This window comes from Podarcis tiliguerta (genome assembly GCF_965153285.1).
Source record: "Podarcis tiliguerta genome assembly, chromosome: 7".
NCBI lineage: Eukaryota > Metazoa > Chordata > Lepidosauria > Squamata > Lacertidae > Podarcis > Podarcis tiliguerta.
Window position 1 is genome coordinate 36,546,527 of NC_139540.1, and position 19,467 is coordinate 36,565,993.

Below are 19,467 nucleotides of genomic sequence, written 5' to 3' on the forward strand. Positions count from 1 at the left end.
TGTATAACTCCACTCTGCTTGTATATCACTGCATGCTAGGAATGTTACAATTTAGATAACAGTGCTTTTCTGTTTTTTTGATTTACTTGCTTGCCATATTCTCCAGAATATGCACATGTTAACATATAGGACACAGACAATTCATCTGAATTGCCATTTAGCGTTTAACAGCTGGAGAAAGTGCAAAAAATGAGAACCTTGGGAAACCTGGGAGTGTTATGACTGCTTTCTTTCTTCACAAATGCTTCATACAACAGACACATCAGCAGATGGGAGTCCAAATCCATAAGCTCACAGGAAGGGTTTTCAGGAGAAGTTCATTTTGTGCCAGATAATGGTAAGCTGATCTGCTTGCCGATATGCATAACATGGATAGAGCAAATTAAGCATTTATTGAGATTTAATACTATAATTTTCATGCAGCGAGGCACATTAGCAAAGCACACATTCCCAAGTCATTTGCAGGTCAGAGTTAATGGAGAAGATATGTGAAAATTGGTCTACACTGAAACACTGCAGATAAAGCAGTGTTATATCCCATAATTTAAAATGGGGGGGGGGGTGGAGGAGGAAAACTCTCTTTTGTACTCTGGAATATTATCTGCAGATGCGAGAGAGAGAGAGAGAGAGAGAGAGAGAGAGAGAGAGAAACCCTAGCACTATTCAATCGCCTCACAAAAGCAAGATTAACTATAAAATAATAATATGCTTGAAAAGCAGGTCACACATTTTAGCACACTTTTAAAAGCACCAAGCTATTCTCTTCTAACCTATATTTATATAAGCAATTCCTTCCCTCATCCCGATTTTCCTCCTGTCATGATTCGGAATTACCCAAAATGCCCTCATACAATCTTTTCTGCTCTCATGCCAAAATTTTGTTCATTTTAAGATGCTAGTTATCCTGTTAGCATAAAGCCACTGGGAAGTATCAGGAACTGTTGTTTTTTCTGCTTCTGAATCTTTTGGAAGCTGTTAACACTTTCTTAATGACTTTACCTGCTCACCGCTGACAGAATAGATGTGTCAACAGTCAAAACTGGTCTTTCACACACTAGAGGCAATTGGCCATTACTGTCTCAATAACAGACCAGAACATGTACTCACAAGAAGAGTGCCAGCTTCTAATCAGGCTAAATCATTTTTTAAGGCAGCTGAATCCATTTTGTTTTGGTTCACTAGCAGTGCTATCCTAGATAAGCATTCTCAGATGTTAGTTTAATGGGGCTTACTTCCAGGTGTGGAACAGGGGTGTGGGACCTGTGCCCCCCTTGTTATTGACTACAACTCCCATAATCCCTAATCATTGGCTATTCTGTTTTGAGCTGATGAGAACTGTAGTCTAACAGCGTCCAGAGAACTACAAGTTCTCTACCTTTGGTGTAGTGTAATAACAGCCCTGTAACTCCTTTTATACACATTGGGTAGGCAAACTAAGGCCCGGGAGCTGGATCTGGCCCAAGCGCCTTCTAAATCCAGCCCACGGACGGTCCGGGAATCAGCATGTTTTTACATGAGTAGAATGTGTGCTTTTGTTTAAAATGCATCTCTGGGTTATTTGTGGGGCATAGGAAATTGTTCACCCCCCCAAAAAAATATACAGTTTGGCCCCCCACAAGGTCTGAGGGACAGTGGACTGGCCCCCTGCTGAAAAGGTTTGCTGAACCCTGTTATACACCCTGAAAATGGAAGTGCTCAGTTTCAATTCTGTACCTCCTACCTGAGTGGAGGGATTAAGAAGCCTTGTTTTCCATTGTGTTCTGTATTTCTTACATGCAGCAGTGTTAGTGTTGTGCTGCAGTTTGTCTTCTTCCAAAAATCACATTATTCGTCTCACTATCTGTTGAGATGAAATTGCGTAACTTGCACTATTAATTGAATAAATTACATTGCCATTACGTTAGTCCACCACCACCCCACTAATGCAAAGGAAACACAATGCATGGGTGGGGGAATGTAATCAACTATGTATCATTTGAAATCAACAGCAAATACCGAACATATTTACTGGATTGTTTTCTCTCTATATTTACTGGATTGTTTTCTCTCTGGACATTGGATGAATAAGTGAACACTGGTAATTTCCACTGCTGTTCCTGTTTTAATTGGAATTCTCCAACATCTCTAACTGAAACTAAGTCCCACTAATATTGATTGGAATCACTTGTGTAAATGGTTAAACCACCTTCTCCCCCATGGTCCTGGTATATCTTTCATTTTATTTTTAAGTAGCATTGGTGTTGTTTCATGTGTTTGTGTGTAATGTGTGCTTGGCCTCTTATTTTCCCACCCGGCTTCATTCTATTTCTTGGCCTGTTTGTGAGATGACCCTCCCTCCCATCGACCTTTCATATTAAATCAGCTCAACTGATTATAGAAGATGCCATGGTCAGGTATGAACTGCTCCTGAAAGGACTTAAGAGAACTGTTGAGACACCTCTTTACTCACATTCTCTGAGGCGACTTAAGATCTGCAGGCCATGAGAGAAGAAAGAAGAGAGAGAAGCCCAACTAGTGACTGAGACTCTCTACTTCACCATTTCATTCCTGAGAAGTTGGAATGTTCATGAAAACTCCAAAATGCCTCACTCTCAGTGAATTCATTGCCCCTGAGAAAACCCTCTAATAAACTGCAGTATAGGCTCCTGAGCTGTAATCGTCAAAGCCTCTGTCACCGATCAATTCCATTTATTGAGGCATCGTCCCCTTTTAATCTCTTTCATGTTGACGTTTATGCTACCTGTGAACTTGAAAAAAATAGAAAGAAAATAAATAAGTTATTTTGTCTGAAGCCAAGAATTATAGCATTACATGCAAGCAAGGGAAAAGTCTGCTCCAGCTGCTGATATTTGGCACTTTCCGGGTGATAGACTTCTGCGGGGAGTTTATTCAACTCCCTTTCCCAGAGCTCCATTAAGCACTTTGTTTCTCACTGAATGAGCAGAGAGACTTGAATCAAATATGTGCAGCCTCCATGGATGGATGAAGCTGCAGCAGGAAAAAAGAAAGAGAAAGTCAGCAATGCTGATTGGCTGCATTTTCTAAATGTGTCTTTTGACTGTTGAATTCCTGCCAAACACATTATTCCTTCTGTGTTTGCCCTTCAAAAGCCCTTGATCATCTGATGTTAGATTTCTTTTGCAAACAAACACAGCATTCTATAGCACAAGACTGAAATGCATAATTTCCATCTGAAACTTTTCATCATCATTTGTCCCTATTTTCCTACCAGAATATAATTGCAAAATATGAAGTAGTAGCAGAACAGCTGCATTTTAACTTTCTCGTGACTCTCCCTTTTGGGCATATGCAGGAAGTTATTAATTCATTGTTCTACATTTTTGAAACAGAGTTGAGAATGACACATACATACATACCCTTGAAAGTACAATGCTTTATGACAAATCTGAATTCCTGCTAATGGGAGTACATAGGCATGCAACTCCTATTTGTATTAACAACGAAGAAGTAGCAAATGCTTGTACTATAGTTGCTAACAGGAGTGTGCAGAGAAAAAGAATTCATTTTGGAACCTGCTTCAGTGCTTCCAATAGGGGACAGCTTTGCTTCAGATAATATTTGCTTTGCTTTGGAGGTGGGCCAAATACATACAACTAAGTCCACAGGAGTTCAGCCTTGGCTCTCTCCAAAGCAGATACATAATCCAAGTACTGTAGCTAACTCCTTTGGAGAGTTACAATGCCTGCGGTGGGGGTAGAGACCAATACAGGAGCTACATGTTTTATTGTAGCTAGGGTACATAAAGGACAGACCACTGCAGGAGCATTTGGCTTTCCAACTCTAAAAATATATTATGACCCATTTAAATTCAAACAACTGATCCATGTTATCGAGAATGAGTCTTCCCTGGAAACTTCTGCTTCATTCGCCATCATTAAGGGCAGTCCTCTCTTAACCATGATAGAAATACACAGTATCTTTTTAAGGGCACTGTGGAAATCCTGGGCTAAAATGCTAACGTTATATATATTTGGATTCTTGGATCACCCCTGTTTCACAGACATGGGGATATATACCGTATTTTTCGCTCCATAAGATGCACTTGTTTCCTCTTAAAAACTAAGGGGAAATGTCTGTGTGTCTTATGGAGCGAATGTGTGGTCCCTGGGGCTGGAGGGGGGGGGACCAGGCTTCCCGCGCCAGTCCTGGGAGCAGCGGGCAGGCTGCACGCAGATGCCCCATGCTCCTGAGCAGCTCTGGGGTAGCCCCCGAAGCCTCCGCAGCGCTCCTTCGAGCAGTTCTAGCTTCTGCCTTAGCGAAGCCTCATCCCACTGCCCTGCGGAGGCTTCACGCGGCTATCCCTGGCTTTTGCGGGAGGTGGGGGAAGGGACAGAGCAAGGCTCTCTCACTTCCCCCACCTCCCACAAAAGCCCCCAAGAACCGCGCTTCCTTTAAAGAGCCGCGTGGAGTGTGTGTGTGGCATTCCTCGGGGAAAAGCCTGCAAGCGCCGCACACACACTCCGCGCAGCTTGTGAAAGGGAGCTCAGCGCTCCCTTTAAATAATTTTTTTTTTTCTTGCATTCCCCCTCTAAAAACTAGGTGCACCTTATGGTCAGGTGCATCTTATGGAGCAAAAAATACGGTAAGAAATGCATTGGTTGTGGAAAATGCAGACTGAACAGAATACCAGACTTCTTTAGATGGCAAAGCATAACTTGCTGAAAAGCTTCAAGGTATCAGTTTAACTAGCTGCTACACCATCAAATAAGCTCCTTTGCATCTAAGCTTCTAAATATTCAGCAGGCAACACTTACAGTTTGAAAAGGCACGTTACCTCAGTTCCTGAACATGTAGTATCCACCATTTGCAATGAATTCATTTTCAGTCTTCTGATAACAATGAAGTTTTAAGAATTCTATGAGGAATGGACACAGGAACCTTTATTCTGGAGCTTTGCTTGTCATTCATGCGGACCAAAGTGCTCTGCAAAGTCCACCTCAGCTTCAGTATGTGTGGTTTCCTTGAAACTCATGCATAGGTACTGTCTTACCCCCAACCATTTTTGCAACATCGATGGAACAATGTCTCTCACATGTGCTGGAGGAGATGCAAGGAAAAGGGGGCGAATGATCTGCATGGAGTGGGCTGGTCAAGTGGTTAAGACATTCTGGGAAAGGGTTTAAGGAATATATCAGACATTGTATGTCTAAACATACTGCATTGCCCCAAGTTACCATTTTGCATGTATGTGTGTGTATATGAAGTGTATCAATAACAGCTTCTCCAGAAGGACCTCATTGTATTCTTCCTATAGCAGTTAGAATGGAGGCAGATGTAACTGGAAATGCTTCTCTAGATATTCAGTTCAGAATTGGTCCAGAATTATGTTTTTTTGGGCAGTGCCTGAAAGATAACATGTCAAAGTAGACTGGCAAGTGATGCAGCTAAATAAGACTTCTTTGAAATGTGATTTCCCTTAATCACATCAACAAAGGGGTGTCAAGTACTCATCCCCCACCTAATTCATCCTTTTTGAAAGATTCACTTATTTGACATTATGGTTATCATGTTGTAATCTAATTTATTAGTCCTTTGGGCTATGACTTCATTCATATTCGTTATATGCCCTTATTCACATTTGTGTTTTTCTGTGTGGCAATATATGCACTTGTACTCCAATAAAATAAAATACAAATAATAATTCTAGCATTAATAATTCTACCAATTTACCTAGGACAAAGAGTAACTAGCTAATTGTTGTGACTCTCCCTTAGATCCCTTTTTAAGAACTGGCATTGCATTGGCTGTTTTTCAGGATGGATTTTGGTGACAAGTTGCATAAAGGTGTAACAAATTTATATCCGCATTATTTAAAAACTCTTGAGCACATGCCACTGAGCCCCAGTGATCTGTTAAAATTCTGGTACTAATTGATAAAAGTTACCTTCTTCACCTCCTTTCATCTCTGCTGTTGTGAACACATAGTTATACCTGAACCACTTTTTTCAGGAATGGCCTCTAAAGAAGAGACAGTATGTGAGGAGTTTTAATCCATCCGCCCAGATGTGGCCCTTATGAAAATCACCCCCTCTTCTTTTAGCCTTAGAAGGCAAGTTTGCATCTCCAGGTGCGGTTGGGAGAGCCACTGCCAGTCAAAATAGACAATGGTGTGGTAGTTGAACCAACAGTCTGACCCTGGTATAACACACCTCTCTACATTTGTAACACCTAGCCTTAAGGGTATCTAATGGCTGCCTGTTTTCTACTGGGCCCAATTTATGATACTGACTTTGGCCTATGGGATCTATATAGCCTAAGCCAAAGTATTCAAAACAATGCCTCCCCTATTACCTGGTATCCCGTGCCTTAAGATTTCCAAGAGAGGCCTTGTTCTTAGTTCTGCTGATATCTCGTGATGTAATGATGTGGATTAGGATCTTTGTTGTAGCATTCTGGTTGTGGAATTCTCTCCCCATCAAGATCCACCTGTCGCCTACACTGTTTTTAGGTGTCAGATTCAGATGCATTAATTTCCACAGGCATATTATTATTATTATTATTATTATTATTATTATTATTATTATTTTCAAATTTGTATATTGCCCTTCATCTGAAGATCCCAGGGTGGTTCACAACAGAAAAATACCGAATAAGAGTACAAAATACATGATTATACAAAAACAAAAGAATATGATCTGGGCTGATGTAACAGATAGATTGCTGCTGGGTTGTCTGATTCTGATTTCTTGATATATTGGTTTGATATTTGCTTTATGACTTTTGTGTTGATTTTGTTATGAACTGTTATGGCCTTTGGCTAGCACAATAAACTTATTGAATTGATGAACAAACGTATTGTTATGCACTGCCCTGGGAACCTTGGGGTTGAAGGCTAAGACTACAAATTTTAACAATAACAGCAACCCTGGTTATGCCTAGTCTAGCAGTAAAAAGGTTGAGGTAGGGGATGGGGATGGGGACTGTTTCCATTGTACATTTAACCAGGAGTTGCTTTCACACTCATTACATTCAATCTTTTTCCTGTGCCCACTTTAGCATAAGGAGTACAAACAGAGAAACTCATGACCAGTAGCTGCACCAAGAGCTATTTATTAGCATAACACTTTTTTTTAAAGATCTCGTAAGAACTGAAATATGTACAAAGTCTTACAGCATTTACACAAGAAAAAGTTTCCTATTAGCTGATGAAGTATAAGAGTGCTGCAAAGTACTTCAAAGCATGAATAATAATAATAATGATAATAATAATAATAATGAAGCAGACCACTGCACTTTCAACTCTCCGCTATGCACCACAACTGCCACTTTGACATGACAGTTAAACCATTGGGAAGACACAAGATTGTCAAAAGAAAAAAAAAGTGTAACAGATTGACGTGCAGCACTAAACATCGTACGGTGCAAGGAGGAAGAGAAGGGTACAAAAAAGAAGAAGCTACATACTGTCATGTTTCTACAGTTTCCTAGAGCTGTAACAAACTTCCACAGCCTTAAGATATAACATATTTAAGACAACATAATCACAATTTCTCAGATATAGTTCAGCTATATTGAGTGTGTTTAAACTTCTGGGTAAGAGGCTCTTCTTATACTGATATGGCTGTGTACTTCCATTTTCTGTTCATGAACTGCTCAAACAGGTCTACAAAAAAAGTAGTCAGCAGCAGGAGCTTGTAATCATGATGTGCTTTGTCTAGTTTAAAGGCATTCAAAGATCAGCAAACAGGATCTAACCATTCCTGTCAAAAGTTTAAGACAAGGAAGTTTCCTTTAAAATGCCACCCATCCTTTTCGTTTTCCCAGCCTCTTTTCAAAATACCCCTTGATTGGTGAGACCGTTCTTGCTACATCAAAAAAATAGCTTATCGCTTTCCAGACCACTGCTTGTAAAAAGGCTGTATATGGGGGCACCAGGCGTGTGGGTGGGTGTGGAGGGGGGATTCGGTTAGAAGATTACGACAGAAAACCTGTGTATCCTTTCTTCGAAAGGTAAACAACCTTTTTTTAAAAAAAAAGAAAGAAAGAAATATAATTGCATTATACAATGTAGTTCATGGACAGGCCAGCCCCCGTCCTCCCCGCAACCTCAGCCCTATACCACTGCCTTTTACTGCTGTTCACAGATGAAGACATCTGAAGGCAGCCCTGTATAGGGAAGTTTGTAATGTTTGACATTTTATTATGTTTTTATATGTGCTGGAAGCTGCTCAGAGTAGCTGGGGAAACCCAGCCAGATGGGCGGGGTATAAATAATAAAAATTATTATTATTATTATTATTATTATTATTATTATTATTATTATTATTACTACAGGTAATCTGACCCATTCATTCCACAGACTACTATGCCATTCTAATGCACGGTGCTATAACAATCTTAGGTTGGCAATTTCTGTCCTGTGTCTTAACTATACCTGTGCTCAAGACACACACAAAAATGTACAAAACAAAACAAAACCCCAAAACAACCACAAGGGACCTACAGATCTAGAAAAAAGAAGCCATATAACCATTTAATGTAAACAATTTGTTCATAAACAAAGCCCTATTTAGATTCTGGTCTTAAACTTTTGGCAGATAATGTGTGTATGCTTAGCCAGGCTCTGTAGCTAGTTATTGTTCAAGTGGAAGCCAGGTCAGTTCACATGTTGACAGGCATGCAACTTGAAAACATTGCACAACAAGCAACACAAAAAGAGATCTGAGAAGTGTATTAAGACTTCAAGTAGACTTCACAACCCTTCACAATATTCACAAAGATACAGTCCCTCTTTGCCCCCCTGCGGATCTAACTCACACATGGGACACTTTCTGTGACTCTCTAGCTTGCTTGATGCTGTATAACCACTTGATGATTCTGGCATTTCTTTCGATTGCAGAAATGCCATATGGCACGCGGTCATTGGCACTATCATCGTTTCTAAGGTCACTGTTGCTGTCCTGAGACTGTTCACAGTCTGAACTGATCATACTTGCACTGCGAAAATTGAGAGAGATAATATCAGAGTTAGCCCTTGCAAAATTTTCCATCCCAAGATTTTCAAGTTCTTCAGGATCCAGTCCACAGTAGTTAAAGAATCTTTCAACATCTGCATCAACTCGAAAGTATCTGTCACTTAAGTCTGACTTTGATCGCTGTAGAGAAGGTCGTCTACTGACTCCACAGCTGGATTCTACTGTGTCCATCTCTGGCGATTTCAGCGTGGTGATGGCAGCAATTTTGGGTTTGGGAGGGAGAGGTGGAGCTGAACTACTGCACGGTATTGCTTTTAAGGTTTTGCCACTAGATACTTTCCTAATGTCTGATGAGCTATGGGAAACGTGCAAGAATGACTCTGGCGACTGTCCCAATAGCCTTCTACCCACATTGGAGTTGCTTTCTTGAGGACTGCTACGGCCTTGGGTGGGGTAAACCTTTAAGGATTCTGCAAACGAATGCCGGTTAAGGTCTCCTGAATCGGATTTGTGGGGAGGCCAGTTTCGTGAACTATGTTTGTGACCCGAACCTGAACTAGAGCCCTCTGAGCTATTGATTATGTTTTTCAAAATCTCTAGCTTCAGATTCTCCCTTTGGACACCACTCTCAGTCTTTGCATTGTTGCTAAACACTTTCAAGGTAGGGCTGCCCAAAGCCCGCTTGGCTGCAGGACACACTGGCGGCTTGGGAAGCACTGCTGGTTTCACAGGCTCTTGTTTGGCGTTGATGACCTCTTGGCTCTTAACGTATTTTGCCTTGTCAGCTTCCAGCCTCTCCACGGCACTAAGTCTTTTTGGGTTAGGCTCTGCTTGCCTGCGAAAATAGTCAGGTCCTTTGTTTAGAATGCGGAGTGGAACGGCTGAAGTGAAAGTGATGGCGGGGCTGACAGGTTTCACCATGCTACCTGTCTGTAGTGTTTCTGTAGGCATGTTTGGTGGTCTTTCCCCGGCAGCCGTTTTGAATTCCTTTCTGGGATCTTCTAAATGCACAGTGCAGAAACATGTATATTAAGCACAATGAATAGCAGATGAATCTAGGAATTGGGAGGTTAGCAGCAGCAGTAGCAGCAGCAGCAGCGCTTCATTTCACAGCTCATTAAATAAGCACGGTGTTTCTTTCTTCCTTCTTCCCCCACCCTTGAAGGCAGCCTTTGTATAAGAAGACCACCAGAAACAAGCCTGTATTAATCCTGCTCTGCTGGCTTCTTTCTTCTCAATGAAGGACGTGGAAGTCTCTGCGGTTCCTTTGTGCTCCACTACAAGCAGTGATCTGAAACGCAAAATAACCAACCACATGTTAGTAACAGTGTATGATATCACAGCTATAGCAACAGAGATCTCTCTCCACACCCCTTCATTTGTTGGCTGAGCTACAGCTGTGGACTGTTCAAGCTAAAACATTCCACCATACTTTCGACTAATGGCATGCGCCTTATTAATATGGGATTAACAAACTGGGATTGGTGCACTTCTATGTAGGTATATTTATGCATCTTTTAAAGATGTTAGTTATTTGTAATCTAAGCCTGGGGTTCAAATGTTGTTGTTTTTTTTTAAAAATAAGTTACAGCGACAAAGCTGCAGGCTTATACGGTAAATCATATTCTTGCTTAGACATTTATGTGGTCTCTTGAATTTTCAAGGCTGTCCCTATATTTCTGCCTGTCATTTGAAACATGGTAAAGAGGCTGAATGAAAAGGACCAACCGGGAGGGAAAATTTAATAATCCCTCCTGCTATATCTATTGTCACAAAAGAAAACCAGAACTGCAGCTGTTGGCGTTTTGCCTAGATGATCTTAATTCATGTATTTTATACTGAACAGTTAATGCAGAGTTAAAAACAGCAATAGCTTCTTTCTCTCTTAATGTTTGTCTCTGCTGTGAATGTTTAAACAACAAGGAGTTTTGGGGCACCTTTAAAAGACTAACACATTTTGTTGTTGCTGCTGCAACAGACTATCATGGCTCCCCCTCTGAAATGTTTAAGACAAATGCTACAAATGTCTAAGACAAACATCTCCTTCCGGTCTTAGGGTTACTTCATCATTTGTCTCTGTACTCGCTATACCTTTAAAGCACATTCAGAGCACATTTTTCTTAAAGAATTCTGGGTGCTGCAGTTTGTGATGGAATTGAAACCCTGTGAGGGGTAAACTAGAGTGCCCAGAATTCTTTGAGGGAAGCACGTGTTCCAAATGCTGTGTACAGAACCCTTTTGATCTCATATGATCACACGCCAAAATCATTTACAAAAATAAATCAGTCTTGCAAACCTTACCTCTCAAAGGGGGACTCCTGTCTCCTCTACTTGCTCTGCCTACTCATGCCCCAGTCCTTCCGCCCTATTGTTGTTACTCTTGCTCACTCACTACTTCTTTACCTCTTTCCCTTCAGCTATGCTTATTGCCTTTCCTCTGCTATAGTTACTACTGCTGATGTTATGGTTTTTCTTCAAGTAGAAGCACCAGCAACAAAAGGGGAAGGAAGCAGAATTTAGTGGCAGCACCTGGTGGGCAGAGACTGAATTAATGTATCTGCCATCAACACAGCTGCTACTTACTGGTGGTAAATGATGAATTGAATGGCTGATAATGCAGGGTGAAAATCATAACGACCTAATTGAATTGCAAGCAAATTAATCTACCATCAGAGGGTACTTAGTGGCTACAAGCCATGAAGCACCATTCCTATACCTGTGATTATCTAATGCTGGGGAGCAACAGACCAAGATATGACTATCATGCCTTGCACAAGAATCACACAATAGTATCTGACTGGTCACAGTCAGCAGGCAAAATAATGAGTTAGACAGAAAACTAGTTTAATCCAATATGGCAGCTTGTATGAAAACATCTCATTTTGAAGTGGACATAAATCAAATGAATAGAGGGTAGCTCTGCACCAGGGGTGTGAAAGTGCTCCCCATGCCCTTGCACTGGGAGTGAATGGGTGATCCAAAAGCTTTTTTTATATGTCTTCCTTTTAATAAGCAAATTATGTTACCAGCATGGGCATTAAATAAAAACACAATTTGGTAACATTTTATTAACACACTCCAAACAGAACATTTATCTTCTTTCTTTTTCAGAGATGTTACATGGGTATAAAAATATTTTTTATTATTTCTTGCTATGAAATTATGACACCAGTAATTCACATATATTATTAATTCTTAAGATCTCTTAATCTACTTATTAGTATCCAACTCAATAAAAGTTCTTTAAAGCTTCATAGAGCAGGAAAGGTTTGCCATACTTCCTCAGTAACTGCTGAAATAAACATAGCAATAAAGACAGAATTATACATCATTTAGTGGCATTAAGAATATGGAATGAGTTCTTTAATAGGCATTACCAGGCAAACTATGGACCACTAAGGCTACAAAAAAGGCAGCAAATTATGCAACAAAGCTATATTGAATATCCAACCAGAAAGTATATGCAATACTGCAAAACCTAAGATGTTTAAAGAGTGGGGTAAGCAAGTGTTCCAGCTGTACAAACACTGGCTGGTAATTAACCTCCATTGCCCCCTCCACTGATGCAAGGTATCCACTTGAGAAAGAGGGGAAATTTTCTCTCTCCCTATTTCTCTATAGCACCCTGTCCTCCCTATAGCGCCCTGTCCTACACATATCCCCCAAAAGTCTGAGGTGGTGGTGGAAGGGAAAAGGAAGAACAGCATAGCAAGTAAACTGTTGTTGCATTTATTTACAGCACAGACAATGCAGGACTATCCTGTGCCCTTTCTGTATCAGAAGTCTAAGCTCAATGTCAATGGATGCCATTTATCGATCAAAGCTCAGGCTCCGCTTTCACAATAGATGTTCCCCTCACAAAACATGTTGGTTTCATATTTTAAGTTAGATTCCCCCCACCCTTGTCTCAAAGTTTGTTGTTGTTGTTATTGTTCTTTATTGTTCCATATAATCAGCAGACACTAGTAATAAAACAAGCACCAAGGAATGTCCTGATTCCTGTTACTATATTCTTGACCTTTTTATTGCTTTTGTGACTCCATACTAAATCTGCAGTGAATTCTAAGTATCTTGCACAAGCTGCTAATCAGTTTCTGGAAGTTGCTGCAATTGACAATCACTGTCCTGATACACTGACACCATAAACATATCAGCTGTGATATGGCATGCCTTGCATCGCTGTATCTCTCTTTATGCTGCAGAACTGCAGTGTTATTTCAGTAAATGAGGATCTAAATTCAGTTTCTAAAATGTAAATTCAGTAGCATGTAAAAAAAACTGGGTTAAAACTGGCACATGTGTAACTCATATGCTCTCAGATGCAAATTATTCTCTTTAAAAGGTTGCCAAACACAAAAAGCCTTGCATCGCCTTGCATCTGGATTATGAATAGACTTACTGGTTTCTCACTAGGTGGAAGAGTCCTTCAAAGGGGTGTTGTAAGTTTTTAAGCAACACTGTGTGCCAAATTTTATCCCTTAGCTATGTCTTGTGGAAAGGGAGATTTGTTTACAGTGGTACCTCTGGTTAAGTACTTAATTCATTCCGGAGGTCTGTTCTTAACCTGAAACTGTTCTTAACCTGAATCTCCACTTTAGCTAATGGGCTCTCCTGCTGCCGCCACGCCGCCGGAGCACGATTTCTGTTCTCACCCTGAAGCAAAGTTCTTAACCTGAAGCACTATTTCTGGGTTAGCGGAGCCTGTAACCTGAAGCGTATGTAACCTGAAGCATATGTAACCTGAGGTACCACTGTATTTCAAGGAGACACATGACTCAGAACTTAATTTTAGAAAGCAAACTTAAATCAGACAGTTGTTGTGCTGCACACATGCTGGCCATAAAAAAAAAAAAATCTCTTCAATGGCATGTAGATGAATATCTCTAGAAAGTAGAGCTAAAATATGCACTTCAGAATTTGACTTTATATAGTCTCTAATGTTAACAAATCAGTTAAGAGTTCAGAATACCCTGCTGAACCATCATCTTGTTTTCTGGATAGTGATTCATAAAACTTTATAGCACTATACCCTATTACCTTTTGACTGCTACTTAAAAACAGCCTTCTCTGCAATAACGGCACTGTAAAGGTTACTATTTATTGGCTTCCATCCTTCCCCTCTCTTATACATCATTAATAATGGAAACTCTTTGGAACTCTCTATTTAAGCGATCCCTTTGTGTTCTGCTATTAGCCTTTTATCTTAGGGCGACTATGCTAGCTTTCAAAGCACCCTGGAAAAAACCCATGATTACTCTTGTTGCAATCTAAGGCAGTGTGCACATCACTGGCTTAAAACACAGCTAGGTCATTCTTTTTCTCAATTCGGATCGAAGCAGGTTTATGGGGGAAATGGATCAAAATGCAGTATTTCTTAAGAAATCACAGGATAGGTGTAGATTGTGGTTAACCTCTTGTGTACATGGCTTTCCAAACCACCCATGGGAGCACATTGGATAAAGAGCAATACAGAGAGTGTCCACAGCCTTTTTCGACATTACTAGCAAATACAGTGGTACCTCAGGTTAAGTACTTAATTTGTTCTGGAGGTCCGTTCTTAACCTGAAACTGTTCTTAACCTGAAGCACCACTTTAGCTAATGGGGCCTCCTGCTGCTGCCACGCCGCTGGAGCCCGATTTCTGTTCTTATCCTGAAGCAAAGTTCTTAACCTGAAGCACTATTTCTGGGTTAGCAGAGTGTGTAACCTGAAGGGTATGTAACCCGAGGTACCACTGTATTTACAGAGCAAACAAAAACCTAGTGCTACATATAAAATGTGTGCTTAGAAACTAGCTTACTGTTTTCTTCCTTGCCCTTTTGCTCAGGCCTGACAAGGAGAAAATGGCAGATTTTGGATATTTTTAAAAGTCCATAAAACAAGCAGTCTTAGTACTGGATGTGAGAGAGTATCATTCTCTGCGCAACATACATTCAGAGCATATTTCTACACTCACAAGAAGCCAGGGAACTGTAGTTTGTAAAAGGTGCTGAGAAATGTAGTTCGATGGCGGGGTAAAAGCTACAGTTCCCAGGATTCTTGGTCCAGGTGTGCCTTAAGACAGCTTTAAATATATGTTGTGTATGCAGCCTCAAATAAAGAAAGGTTGGTGAGATTTAATGACTGTTCTGTGGTGAATACCAGAAATCTTAAGAGATGAGAGTTCAAGAACCATCGTTCAGGATTTTTTTTGTCCAAGAAGAAAAGGGATTAGGCAAGCTGGCTACTAGGCATGATGGCTATGCTCTACCTTCCAAGGTCACCAATATGCCTCTGAATGCCAGTGGCTGGGTTACATGAGTGCCGAGTATACTGATGAACTCATGTCCTGCTTCTGAGCTTCTCAAGTATCTGCCTGGCTATGAAGAACAAAATGTTGGATTAGATGAACCTTTGGTATATGATCCATCAAAGCAAAGACACACTTAAGTCTCCGATAGTCAGGTATTAGTTAAAGGAAGTTATTGCACTTCTTGTGCATCTTAGGGTTTTTTATTTTGGTTTTAATCTAGCCAGATGAAAGGCAAATTTTCCACTGCCTTAGGAGCTGTGAAACAGAAAAAAATGAAGCAGGTACAAAATGTTGTTTTCTATGATACAGTTGCACTGGATGTAGGCAAAGGTGGTGGTGGAGAGGTTATCTCTCTGAAAATGAGGCTCCAGTGACCCTAGTTGAAAAGCAATTGGTTAAATAAGAACGTAAGAAGAGCCGGCTGGATCAGGCCAATGGCCCATCTAGGAAAGCATCCTGTTCTCACAGTGGCCAACCAGATGCCTGTGGGAAACCTGCAAGGAAGACACGAATGCAACAAGACCCCATCACCTGTAATCCCCAGCACGCTGCCTCTGACAGAGGAGCTGCAACACAGCCATCGTGGCTATCCTGTGATCCTATAGGGTGCTGCTGGACTCAAACTTAGCGGTCTGATTTTGTATTTAAAATCCAGTCATATCTAAGGTAGAATGCCGAGTAATATTAGTGTGAATTATACATACAGGGGAAGCAAAGGTGGAAAACTGTGGGCACAGCTTTTTCCTCCTCTGTGTTGGGGAGCATGTCAGTGGGGAAGAATGGCTTCTATGCTAGCATTTGTGAAGTGTGATATGCTGGATGCCAGAAAAGTCAAAGTGAAAGTGTTCTGAGGAAATTGGTCATTTAACTCTTAAGAAGAAAACATCAGATATCTTCCCAAATAGACACCATGGCTCACGCAAAGGGGGTTGGGGAGAGAGAGGTCTTTTAGAAGCAGATTAGGGCAGTGAGCCAGATTTCTTGCAAGCTGACTATGGACTCAGATAAACGATAAAGGTAAAGGACCCCTGACAGTTAAGTCCAGTCGTGAACAACTCTGGGGTTCCGGCGCTCATCTCGCTTTACTGGCCGAGGGAGCCGACATTTGTCCGCAGACAGTTTTTCCGGGTCATCTGGCCAGCATGACTAAGCCACTTCTGGTGAAACCAGAGCAGTGCACCGAAACGCTGTTTACCTTCCTGCTGGAGCGGTACCTATTTATCTACTTGCACTTTAATGTACTTTCAAAGTGCCAGGTTGGCAGGAGCTGGGACTGAACAATGGGAGCTCAGCTCACTGCAGGGATTTGAACCGCCGGCCTTCCGATCGGCATAGACCACAGCACCACCCACGTTCCTAATATAGACTCAGCTACACAGCTGCAAATAAAATGTTTTAGATGTGCAATATACAGTTGTGACACTAGATGGCGCCAGTGAGCTATGCTAAATTCAATGTATTTTTCAAAACATTTCTTAAAAAAGCATTTTCACAGAGTTTTTTAATGTGTGTGTGGATTCCACCTATATGGCTTGGAATTCCAAGTGTTCTTGGAATATTGCAAAAAATTCATGGTCTGTGCAGAGTCTGGAATCAGCTACAGTGCTGAGATGAAGGACAACCTCAATTTGTATCCAATATTGATCTTTTTAGCGCTCTAGATCAAGACAGCAGCTTCGGATATGGAGAAAAACATGCCAGAAAAGACACATTTGTGATCCATGGATATAAAAGTTTGAATAACAGAGGCAACTATGAAATAAAGGAAAACAAATGGGATAGAGGCGTTATGGATTAGTACAGCTTAGGCAGTGTCTGTTAAAGTACTGTGATTTACTTAGATGTTCCTTTCATTGATAATTGCATTGATTGATTGATTGCAGGTAGAATCAATGGCATTTTAGGAGAAACCTGAAGATGAGTTTTAGAGTGAGAGTAGGGACTAAAATATAAAGGAAATCCAATAACAGATTCAGGTACCAAGTTAGGAAGACTAAGCAGGCAAAACAGAGGTATTGAGCAAGATATCAGCATGCTTCAGGGAGCCCCATTTCAAAAGTTTAGGCAAGCCCCAATTGGTATGATGGCTGCGTTCCAGGTTATTGCACAAGTCGGTGGAGAGTGCATAAGTCCATTACAACCCTACACCACTCCATCTTCTTCTGGGTCCAAAAATGGCCTGTGCGTGCATGGTTGCGCATTCTTTGAATGTGCACAAAGCGCAGATTGCCTGTACAAACCACCATTTAGGACAAATTCTAAGGGAGCAGCTGTGCACCTACCAAACAGTTCAATGATGACCAAGCATTCTCAGTCACCACAATATGGTGAGTATAAATTGGGCATGAGAAAACTGACTGTGGTGGAAAGGAGTGCCCTGAAAGAAGACATGGCTGGCTGGCACACTGAACAAGAGTACTGCACACAGCAAGATTTTGCTGCAGGTCCATGTTTAACATTTTATTGTCAAATTTGGCATCCCTCCATAACTTCCATCACCCAACTTAGCATAGATGTCTGGTACTGAATTTCAATAAAAGCAAACTTCCCATTCTCTTTCTATTAAGGACATACCTACAAAATTAACACAATACAACCAAGATATATATTCAGGGTGTGTTGTTGTTCTTCTTCTTAAGAGCAGAGCTATCTCCAATTCTGTTCTTCCTCCAAATACATGCCCCTGCACTGCCTCTTCCCCATAAGAACCCTCTCTATAGCAGGGGTGGGGAAAAACTTTTTGGAGATGAGAGCCACATGACCCCTATAATATGTCCTCACTCGCTAGATCATCACCTTGTCGTGGTGAGTGGGCTTGCACGTTCCTATGACCCTTGTGAGCAAAGCCGTCAGGAATCTCGTACGCCCAGCAGGGTCACCCAAGGCGGTATGGTCAAAGCGAAGGAACTAGACAAAGAATGCTCCAAGAAGTCCTCTACGGCAGAACAGGCTGATGATAACAAGCAGTATGTTACAACAGCTGTGAAGGCAGATGAAGGCTGCAGCAGATAAGAATCTACTGGTCGTCGTGACTACTCATGCCATCGGAACAGAGCCTTACTGCGAAGACTGTGTGTTGGTCAGGGTGAACTGATCTACACACATAAAACAAATTCACACACAGGCGTCTTCCAAAAAACCCCTGTGTTTATGGAAGACAATCTTACTCGGCTACGAGTAATCGCCAAAGAAGAAGAAGATAATATGTCAGGGAGCACATTCCAGGAGTAGTGGGTGGGGCGAGACGCCCACACAGTCACACAACCTTCCCTCTATCTGTCTCATGAACATAGCTATTCCCTAAGGAAACAGCAATTCTCAGTAATTCCACTCATTTCACCTACCATTTTCTCTACAAACTTTATTCACGCTTGTAAACAAACAAACAAACAAAAATGCTCACCAACATTTATTTGTCTAACTGTGCAAAAAGAACTCAGTAATCACAGAGGGTACAAATAAGGTGAATGCACAACAGAAAGCCCTGCCTTGCACCTATCTAAAGACTCAAACCTCCAAATGCAACTGCATCCTGCAAAACTGCATGTATGCAACTGCAAAATGCATGGACTACTTTTTACATATTTGCAATGAACACAAGTCTGGAGAGACATTTTCTCTTCTGCTTTGATTTAAAGTGCTAACTTAAAAAAAGAAACCCACAGCAGGATATATCCGGTGCATGGATCTGTAAAGGTAAAGATAAAGGATCCCTGACAGATAATTCCAGTTGCAGACAACTCTGAGGTTGCAGCGCTCATCTCGCTTTACAAGCCGAGAGATCTGTACGGCATTTCAAATAGGGAGACTTTGAGTTGTGGGAATTCCCTCTGCAAGGCAAAACAGTTTTTCAAAGTGTCCATGAGAAGAGAAAATCAAGTGTCTCAAGTAACAATAGGGAAGATATGTATCCAACTATTTTCACCACATTTGAAGTCCTGTAGCACAGCTCCTGCAGAATAATATATTTTTGCAAAGCAAAGTAGTAACTTCTAAGCACTTATATATTTTAGCATTCAGTCAGTCTTTGAGAGCAAATCTGGCAGAACAGAAGCAAGGGAGTATCAAATTCACTTGCAAAACTCTGAATTTATCAAAATCCATCTGTAGTAGCTCAAGCAGTCATCTTTGGGTTTGTTTGTTTTTTAATTGGTTTCAATAAACTGCTTTCCATGGGACAATTTGTTTCCTCTCTATGGACACAAATTCAGTGTTTGGCATGACTCAGATCCAGGCACAT

The 19,467-nt window shown here is 41.1% G+C and overlaps 1 protein-coding gene across 4 annotated transcripts in view; it reads right to left on the reverse strand.

Annotated features, from left to right (window-relative positions):
• Positions 1–7,055: 7,055 nt before the first annotated feature.
• The window catches only part of FAM110B (family with sequence similarity 110 member B), a 73,711-nt gene continuing 61,299 nt past the window's right edge, over positions 7,056–19,467 (reverse strand). For all 4 annotated transcript variants that reach the window (XM_083451272.1, XM_083451275.1, XM_083451274.1 and 1 more), the window contains one exon: positions 7,056–10,227. In XM_083451272.1, coding sequence (XP_083307398.1) covers positions 8,775–9,887 — 1,113 coding nt within the window. In that variant the 5' untranslated portion in view covers positions 9,888–10,227 and the 3' untranslated portion in view covers positions 7,056–8,774. The remainder of the gene's footprint in view (positions 10,228–19,467) is intronic.